Source organism: Nematolebias whitei, chromosome 4 (genome assembly GCF_014905685.2).
Source record: "Nematolebias whitei isolate Nwh7 chromosome 4, NemWhi1, whole genome shotgun sequence".
Lineage (NCBI taxonomy): Eukaryota > Metazoa > Chordata > Actinopteri > Cyprinodontiformes > Rivulidae > Nematolebias > Nematolebias whitei.
In genome coordinates, this window is record NC_056501.1 from 863,840 (window position 1) to 873,899 (window position 10,060).

The 10,060-nt window shown below is 44.9% G+C and overlaps 1 protein-coding gene across 1 annotated transcript in view; it reads right to left on the reverse strand.

The window, feature by feature from the left end:
* Positions 1 to 8,616: 8,616 nt before the first annotated feature.
* Positions 8,617 to 10,060, reverse strand: part of LOC119408612 (fibroblast growth factor receptor-like 1) — a 13,160-nt gene continuing 11,716 nt past the window's right edge. The window contains exons 4-6 of the mRNA XM_037675458.1: positions 9,435 to 9,607; positions 9,180 to 9,360; positions 8,617 to 9,017 (exon numbers count right to left, since the gene is read on the reverse strand). Of these exons, the coding sequence (XP_037531386.1) occupies positions 8,617 to 9,017; positions 9,180 to 9,360; positions 9,435 to 9,607 (755 nt within the window). The remainder of the gene's footprint in view (positions 9,018 to 9,179; positions 9,361 to 9,434; positions 9,608 to 10,060) is intronic.

The following is a 10,060-nucleotide window of genomic DNA, read 5'->3' on the forward strand; positions in this document are numbered from 1 at the left end:
CACACAGACCAGTATTTGCAGTTTGACTCCCATCACCCTTTGGAGCACAAGTTAGGAGTCATCAGGACTCTGTACCACAGAGCAGACAGCATCCACACTAGCTCAGGAGCCAGGCAGAAGGAGAAATCCCACACAAGAAAGGCTCTAGAGCAATGTGGATATCCTAACTGGGCCTTCCTGAAAGCAGAGAAGAAACCCAAACAGGACTCCAGTCAGCCATCAGGTGAAAAGGAGGAACCCAGACCCAGACCAGTGGTCATTCCGTATTTTAAGGGAGTATCAGAGAAACTGAGACATTTATTTTCTAAACACAACGTCCCAGTGGCTTTTAAACCCCAAAATACATTAAAGACTGGTTTATCCCAAAGATCCAGTCCCCCGGCACAAACAGAGTAATATTGTGTTTGTTATTCAGTGTCAGGAGGGTGATCAGTCTTACATCGGGGAAATTAAACAGCCACTGGCCAAAAGGATGGACCAGCACAGAAGAGCAACATCATCAGGCCAGGACTCTGCGGTCTACACTCATCTCCAGGCCAGAGGTCACTCTTTCAGAGATGAAGATGTTCACCATACCATACCATACCATACCATTTTATTTATAGAGCACTTAAAACAGCGACAAGGCCAACCAAATTGTTGTACAGACAGAACAACAGGTAACACACAAAGCAAAATACAAAATGAGGTAAATCAGAATATAGACATAAAAACGATGCAGATAATGACAAACCAGTGTGGAGCATACAGGATCAAACACAGATCCTCTGGTGTTGAAAGCTATTGAATAGTAGTGAGTTTTTAAACAGGACTTGAAAACCGAGAGGGAGGGGCCCTGTCTGACAAGCAGAGGTAACTCGTTCCAAAGTCTTGGTCCTGCTACAGAGAAGGCCCTGTCACCTCTGCGCTTAAGACAAGTTCCTGGAACTGTGAGATGCAACTGGTCTGCTGACCTCAGAGGGCGTGGTGGGACATACAGCTGTAGCACATCAGGGAGATGGGGGGGCGACACTGTTCAGCGATTTGTAGACATACATGAGTATTTTGAACTGGATTCGAAAGTGAACTGGTAACCAGTGCAGGGAGGCCAAAACTGGTGTAATGTGCTCTCTTTTGCCTGTACTGGTTAAAAATGGGGCTGCTGCATTCTGGACCAGTTGTAGTCATGCAATGGAGGTCTGACTGATACCAAACAGGAGCGAATTGCAGTAATCAAGCCTAGATGTAATGAATGCATGTATTACTGTCTCCAGGTTCTTTCTGGACAATATGGGTTTCAGTTTAGACAGCCGCCTCAGTTGGAAGAAGCATGATTTAATCATGTTTACATGATTGTTAAGTTTCAGGGAAGGGTCCATTATCACGCCCAGATTAGTGACTCTTTGTTTTTCTGACAGGGTTAGAGCGGAGAGGTCGATGCAGTGGTTTGTGATCGTGTCGTTGGGAGGGAACAACATGACTTCAGACTTCTTTTCATTGAAACTCGAGAAATTTAAAGCCACCCAGTCCCTGATGTCAGCCAGGCAGTCGAGCAGAGGTTGAATAGAACATGTACCATTGTGTCTTAGGGGGAAGTAAATTTGACAGTCATCAGCGTAGAAATTAATGTTGAATGTTTCTGGAAAATAGCACCAAGCGGCAGCAGGTATAAAGAGAATAGGAGGGGACCCAGGATGGACCCCTACGGAACCCCCCATTTAATCTCTGTCACTGCAGAACTAAAATCCTTGATGGAGACACAAAAGGATCTGTCAGCGAGGTAGGATCTGAACCAATTGAGGGCTGACCCTGTGATGCCCACCCACTGCTCCAACCTAGCAATGAGGATCTCATGGTCGATGGTGTCAAAGGCGGCTGTGAGGTCCAATAGGACAAGCAGCGCAGAATCACCATTATCTGTGGATCTGAAGATGTCATTAATATTATTATTTTATAATAATATAATTTTTTTTTTCTTGCTACTCTACGGTGAAACCAGACGTGTTTTCCCTCTCTGCCCCCCCACCCGCTTCCCTGCTGCGCTCTTTTGTCCTGTGAACCCTTAAAAAAGCCTCTTTTTTTTTCCCTGCATACCTCTTAATTGGAAGGATCAGCTGGTCTCAACAAAATCGATCAACTTCTCCCGACAGGAGTCAGGGTAAGGAGGACCCTCTGACCTCTTTAAGGAACAAATTGGATTCATGATGACAAATAGATTCTACTGTTTGGGTTGGTGGAATTTGGTTGTCTACAAATTCGTGTGGAGGTGTTGAAGCTTGACTGTGCTCGGACTGAATGTGGAGCTGTGACAGGGAGTTGGAGCAGCTGTTATCAGGACTGTGTTCTCCCTGGCAGCACTCATGAATGGTGGAATAATCTGGAGAAGCTGTGAGCTCGACTTTTGGAGTAAAGGATCAATTCGGCTGTTTTGGAGTTTCCATCAGAGAATATGTACCAGCAAGACTTTAAAGGCAGAAACAACAATTACGAGTTCTGCCTGACCCAAACTGTGGCCTTGATGCCGGACTTATCTCAACTCCTCCTGGAATGTTCAAAAAACAAGAAAGATGCTTTGACTGTTTCCTCACCCCTCCCTCCCTTCCCCAAGGCCGTGGACATGTAACAGAACCTCAAAAGAGCTGAAGACTAACGTCACCTCTTATCTGGACTATGCTACGACTTTCCCTTAAAAATTCAATGTTTTCACCGCCTATATGTTCATGTATAAAGTCTGTTTATGTTGCTTTGCTGTGGTAGGTTTTTTTGATGCCTCAAATCGTGCCCTGTCTAGGACACGGTGTGACAGATCTTTTTTTATACCGTCTCTCCTCATGTTTTCTTTCCTTTTCTTATCTAAGCAAAATATTATTCTGAATAAGAATAAGAAGGCCGCACTAATTATTTTAGCCGCAGCTTCGTGCAGTCCGCCCATCTTCGGATGACTTCATCACTCTCATAGTTTTCAAGATGGCACCTGAGCTGGTGGCTTGCCGTTCACCTCTGTCCACTCTGTTTCTTTTTTTGCTATTTTTTTTTATCATATTTCTTCAATAATATCAACTCACTACTGGTGTATGATCGCCAACAACTGTTCAATCTACAATTTTCCACCACTTATCTCGCCTCCTATGAACATTTTGATCGGGGTTCTGGGCCCCCACTTCCGCTGCTTGGGAACGTACCTGGGTATCTCCAGCGTGCGGCCTTCGTGCCTGCACGAAAACATCGCTCTCGTCGCTGTGGGAGACGTGCTGGCCACCTCGTGAGGCTCAAAGCTAGCATCGCTCGTTCCTCAGCTACAGCTGTCCACCGGACTGAGGTTTCTCCACCTGGATGCTTCGCGGAGTCCTGCCTGCTGCAGAACATCGGGTCGGAGGCGTGCAGCGAGCGCACGCCCAGCTACAGTGTTTCCAACCGTATCCAGCAAACGGAAACCAACCCGGGTCCAACAGCTGCACCATCTGCTGCCCCATCGGATCGTACCAACGACTCTGCTGTGTCCGGCGGCTCCTGGATTCCGGCTGTTCGTCCCGGCTGCACTTTCTCCGGCTGGAGGAGGCGAGGACCCGACATAAAAACAAACTGAAACCGCTGATCTGTCCCCCCCCCTCAACTTCTCCCTCAGCTGCTGACCCAACAAGGTTTGCTCTCCTCAATGTGAGGTCTTTAACAAACAAAACCTTCATCATGAACAACTTTTTCTGGACAAATAATCTGGACTTCATGTTTCTGATGGAGACTTGGCTTCCTCCAGGTGAGTCAAGTGTGTTTTCTGAACTGGTGCCTGCTGATTGTACTTTTCTTAATTGCCCGAGGTCATCTGGAAGAGGTGGAGGAGTGTTGGCTGTTTTTAAGAAAATCTGGAAATGCAGACTGTTACAGACACCATCTTTTCAGACCTTTGAACTGCTGCATTTTGAACTGGGCCGCTCCAACCCCATGTTGATTGCGGTGCTTTATCGACCGCCCAAATCCTCCACAGGCTTCATCAGTGAACTGTCTGTCTTTCTCACTGCAATACTGTTAAAAAAAACCTACACTAGAATGTCACTATAATAAATATTTCATAATAATGGTGTGGACAGGATGGCTGTAAGGGGAGAAGGGAGGCCATCAAAAGAAAAAAAAAAAAAAAAAAAATACGACCGTGTGCTGATTCTAGGGGACTTCAATGTGCACGTCTGTTGCCCTGAAAAGCCTTTGGTTCAGGACTTTTTAAATCTGATCCACTCTTTAAACCTGGTGCAAAATGTTGTCGGCCCCACACACCATCAGGGTCACACTCTTGATATTGTTCTGTCTTGTGGTGTCTCTGTGTTAAATTTGGAAATTGGGGATGCTGTCATGTCTGATCACAAACCAATCTCATTTGTAATACCTCTTGCTCGTGTCTCTAAATCTCCCGCTCCACCCAGGACCTGTCGTATATTTAATCCTTCAACTGCTGCTTGTTTTTCCTCTGCCTTTATTACCACTGCTGCTACAACACCTGAAACCTCTGCCTGTGTCGGTGCTCAGGAGCTGCTTAGTAACCACAATGTGACCTGCACTAAGATCTTGGATCTGGTGGCCCCACTAAAAGTCAGGAAACCAAGGAGAGCCCAGTACCCATGGATGAATGAGACCACCAGGGCAGCGAGACGCCTGTGCAGAAGAGCTGAGCGCAGGTGGAAAAAGGACCATCTCCAGGTTTTCTTCATTTTGCTCAAAACCTGTTTAAAAAATTACCAGAACACTGTCAAATCTGAAAAAAAAAACAAATATTTCTCCCAACTCATCAACTCAAATAGACACAACCCCCGCGCCCTATTCACAACAGTAAATTCCATTCTAAATGTCCCTTCGTATTCATGTATGGAGGCCTCTGTTGACACCTGCAATGACTTCACTAAATTCTTTGTTAACAAAGTGGAGTTGATCAGGGCCTCCATCCCCCGCTCCTTAGTCAACCCATCAGCTTTTGTTTTGTGTTCTGCTACTTTCAGGCAATTCAAACCAATCACACTCCCATTGTTAAACAAAGTTGCTGGTCACATGAAGCCATCAGGATCACCATTGGACCCCATCCCAGCAGCATTGTTCAAACAGGTTCTACCAGCGATTGGGCCTGCTGTTCTAACTATACTAAACAGTAGTATTGCTACAAGCGTGGTCCCAGAGGCGTTCAAACATGCAGTAGTCACACCGTTAATTAAGAAACCTGGTCTTGACCCTTCAGCCTGCTCAAATTACAGACCAATCTCAAAACTCCCCTTTCTGTCCAAAATCCTGGAAAAAGTAGTTTTTACTCAGTTAAATCAGTTTTTAACTGAGAACAAAATCTTTGAGGTCCTTCAGTCTGGTTTCAAGCAGCTCCACAGCACCGAAACAGCTTTGGTTAGGGTTTGTAATGACATTTTAACAGCAAATGATTCTGGTCATTGTGTGGCTCTTGTACTCCTCGATCTTCCTGCCGCTTTCGATACTGTTGACCACAGTATCCTCATCTCTCGGCTTGAACACTGGGTTGGGATTACAGGTGCTGCATTAGACTGGTTCCGCTCATACCTCTCTGACAGGAGTTTTTGTGTGAAGGTGGGTAAAAATCTATCCACTTCAATGCCTCTTTCCTGCAGTGTCCCACAGGGCTCGATTCTTGGACCCCTTCTATTTTCGTTCTATCTGCTTCCGCTGGGGTCGATCCTAAGAAAACATGGTATTCCATTCCATTGCTACGCTGATGACTGTCAGCTCTACCTGCCACTGAAACCAGCCAGTGCTTGTTCCGTCCACCCTCTCCTCAAATGTCTGGACGACATTGACATGGATGGCTTCAAATTTTCTAAGTTTTAACGACCAGAAGACTGAAGTCATTGTCTTTAGTCCTAGCTCAGCTGCCGCCTCTTATCCTGTGAACCTGGACTCCCTTCAGCCTTATCTGAAGCAATCTGTTAAAAACCTCGGAGTGGTTTTTGACTCGGATTTTAAGTTCGACAAACAGATCAGTTCGGTTCTGCAGAGAAGCTTCTTCCAACTGCGGCAGGTGGCTAAGCTCAAGCCAGTGCTGTCTAGACCCGACCTTGAGACACTAGTCCATGCATTCATCACAACCCGCCTGGACTATTGTAATTCACTGTAAGCTGGGGTCAGCCAGGCCTCTATCTCACGGCTACAGCTCGTCCAGAATGCTGCAGCTCGGCTCTTAACCGGTACACCGAGGTATGAGCACATCACACCAGTTGTGTCCTCCCTACAATGGCTTCCTGTGAGAACTGGGATTGATTTCAAAATTCTCCTCCTGACCTATAAGTGCCTAAATGGCCTCGCACCCATCTACCTCTCTGAGCTACTGGAACCATATGTTCCCTCTCGGGCTCTGAGATCATCCGATCAGCTGCTTTTGGTTGTTCCAAAAACACGACTGAAGCTCCGAGGAGATCGGGCGTTTTCAGTCATGGGTCCCAAACTGTGGAACAACCTACCCCCCAACATTAGGCATGCCACCTCCCTTCCTGTGTTCAAATCCCTGCTAAAAACATATCTGTTCTCTCTGGCGTTTCATACTGTGTGAGTTGATTTAGTATATCTTGTTCCATGTCTTCATTTTAATGCTGTTTTAATTTTTAAGGTATATTCAATCAACCTTTATTTATACAGGTAAATCCCATTGAGCCTCGAGGACTCATTTACAAGAGAGACCTGATTTCAACAAAGAAAGATGACAACAATGGACAACAGCAACAACAATAAACAGTTATAAAAAAGCATACTACAGTTTTTCTTTTTTTTTTTTTTAACAAATAGGATGGCTAAAAGGAAAAGGTAACAAAAACAAAAACAAACAAACAAAAAAAAAACAGCTAGATTCCAAGACAAATGTAGAAATATTCTTACTGCTTTTTATTTCTTAGTGTTACCATTAGTGTTAAGCACTTTGATAACAGTCTATCGGTTTTAAATTGTGCTCTATAAATAAATATGACTTGACTTGACTAGTATCACTCAGCCCTCTGTGAGTAGTAAACAGCCATCAGGTGCTAATGATCCATTGTTAGGCTGATGGTCCTTCTTGATCATGTGAGCAGCTGGTTCTGGTTGTCAGCAGCAAACTGGTTGATCCACTCTGAGAAGGTGCTATTTTTAAGCCTGAGTTTGTTGCAGCTCCTCAGACTGAATAAGTATTTTGGATTAAAGACGAAATGTTTCAAAAATTCTTTATTTTAATTTTTTACTTTCTGCATCCGTCCAGAGGACCTGACTTAACTTTGTTAGCTATATTCACATTTTTTTAATTTTTAGACCTGAAAGTTTGAGGCTTCAGCCTCTGTCAGAGCTCCCATGAAGAATTTAACAGAACACCTCATCTTAAATTAATCACAGCATGAAAAACCTAAGGATGTCTCTTTGGGTGACTTTTGCTCTTAAGCCCGGATAAAGGTTGGACTTGTTGCATCAAAAATCAAGAATTGACAGAGCAAAGTTCATTTGTAGTCCTAAACAGGTTAAGATTTTTTTCCTCACTTCCTGTCTCTTCCACAATGTTTTTCCTCCCTCCTACATGTCCTAAATTAGGTGAAGATGGTATTTAGGACAGCCAAAGGTTGGTCACACTGCCAATGACATAACAGTCGTCACCATCATGTTCATCAGTGTGAGGGAAACATGTTAATTCATTCAACCTTTATTTCTACAGGTTAATCTGACAGCCTCAGGGACTCATTTCCAAGAAAGACCGGTTTGGCAAAGCCATTAGGCATAGCAAGTACAGAAACTTGGGATGTCCTGAATAGGAAAGAAAGTACTGGTGTACTGAGCAACAGACGTCGAACAGATCGGCCAAGGAAAACAACAGTAGTTTATGACAGAAATATTGTGTGAGCTTTGAAGAACCCCCCCCCCCCCCAAACATAAGTGACAACACCAGTGATCTCCACAGTGCAGGGGTGAAGGTATCACGATCCACTGTTTGAAGAAGACTCCGAGAGCAGAAATATAGAGGCCATAGCCAAAGATGCAAACCACCCATCCATCAGTAGTAAGAATTGGAAGGCCAGACTAAAATTTGCAAAGAAGTGCAGAGATGAGCCACAACAATTTTCAAACACAATCTTATGGACTGATGAGACCAAGATCAATCTGTACCAAAGTGATGGAAAGACCAAAGTGTGGAGAAAGAAAGGAACTGCTTATGATCCGAAGCACATGCACGTTGTGTGCTTGAAGGTAGAAGATCACATGTAATGTATGTCCAGTAAATACAGAATGGGTAAAATGACGTTATATTTCTCTGTAAAAATCAGCCCGGATGAATTTGTTGTGTGGTGTAAGCAAGGTGTACTCTTAGGCCCACTTAAAAGATTATGTTTGAGTACAGACAGTAGAAACAAACATTAAAAATGTCCAGCAGCAAACCATCTCTGAGGATTCTGCTCAGATCTCATTGGGTTGGCTTCTTCATTGTTTGTTTGGAGTCCATCTTTAAACCTCGAGTGTTTGCATCTGAAGCTGCATGATCCAAAACTAGTGGTTCTGAATCTGCCTGGTCTTTTGCAGGTTCTGTGTTCCTTACATAAAGCTTTAAGAGTTTCTGTAGAGCTGGGTCTGTGTGAACAAGAATGTCGATGAAAGAGCTGGCGCCCCGAAGCTCGCTCACCTCAGCTAACACTGGTAGTGAATGTGCTGGTGCTGGTGCACTTTCCCGTCCAAGTGCGAATGTGTGTGCGTGTGAATGTCCGTGTAGATCTTTGGGTAGACCTTGGGAGCCAAGCCAGCTCCTCCCTGAGCCGGGAGCAGCTGCTGATGAGCAACGTATTCCTCATATGAGAGACAGTCTTTATCTCCGGCGGCCGTCTGAGAGGGGAGCGTTGGGCGGTCACGACCAGCCACAGGGAGACGCTGAGTGGCAGGGAGAGCGGAGGAGGAGGTGTGTTTTGACTGGTAGAACCAGAGCAGGGTGGTGCCCAGGATGAAGGCGACGCCTGCAGGTATTCCAATAATCACGGGCCAGGGGAGGCTCGGGGATGTTGGAGCGGGAACAGTACTGGGCTGAGACTTCTTGTCTGCAGTGAGAGATGCAGAAATGATCATCAACTGAACAAAATGCACGAGAACAACATTAAAATGAAGAAAATGACATCTAATTGAAGGTGTGTTGGTGAGGACAGGTACAGATCTTTGTCCCAGTTGTTTCAAAGAGGACGTTCAGGTGTTCTGCCTCTGACCTGGCAGCACAGTGAGGTAGGCACTCCTGAAGCTGTAGCCCATGGTGTTGGCTCCCAGGCAGATGTACAAGCCAGCATCCTCCTCCTTGGCTCTGGTGATGAGCAACTTGTTCAGGTAGGACCCATCAGGTCGTGACCAAACCTCTCCTGTGGGCAGCACTATGAAGCGATGGTCTCCGACCTTCAAAGGAATCCAAACCAAGTTAATCTATGGTCCAACGTCGTAACCAAAACTTGGACAGCGTGTGTTCCTACCTCGATGGTGGAGTTGAACTTGTTCTCATCCCCAGGTTCAACTCTTTTCAGCCACTGGATAACAGGCTTGACGTCACTGCGGACCTTACACTGGAAGGACGTGGTTCCTCCGTAGTCCACCGTAGTGTTGACGGGGTGAGTGCCTGTTAGGATGGGCTTGGAGTTTGTGCGTTCTGCATAAAGACACAGCTCGGTTGGACTTAACCTTATGTATGTATGTGTGTAATAGAGTGCTGTATGAATGTGTGTGTAATAGAGTGATGTATGTATTGTGTAATAGAGAGCTGTATGAATGTGTGTAATAGAGTGCTGTATGAATGTGTGTGTAATAGAGAGCTGTATGAATGTGTGTAATAGAGTGATGTATGAATGTGTGTATAATAGAGAGCAGTATGAATGTGTGTGTAATAGAGAGATGTATGAATGTGTGTAATGGAGTGCGGTATGAATGTGTGTGTAATAGAGTGATGTATGAATGTGTATAATACAGAGCTGTTATGAATGTGTGTATAATAGAGAGATGTATGAATGTGTGTAATAGAGTGCTGTATGAATGTGTGTAATAGAGTGCTGTATGAATGTGTGTAATAGAGTGATGTATGAATGTGTGTAATAGAGTGTTGTAT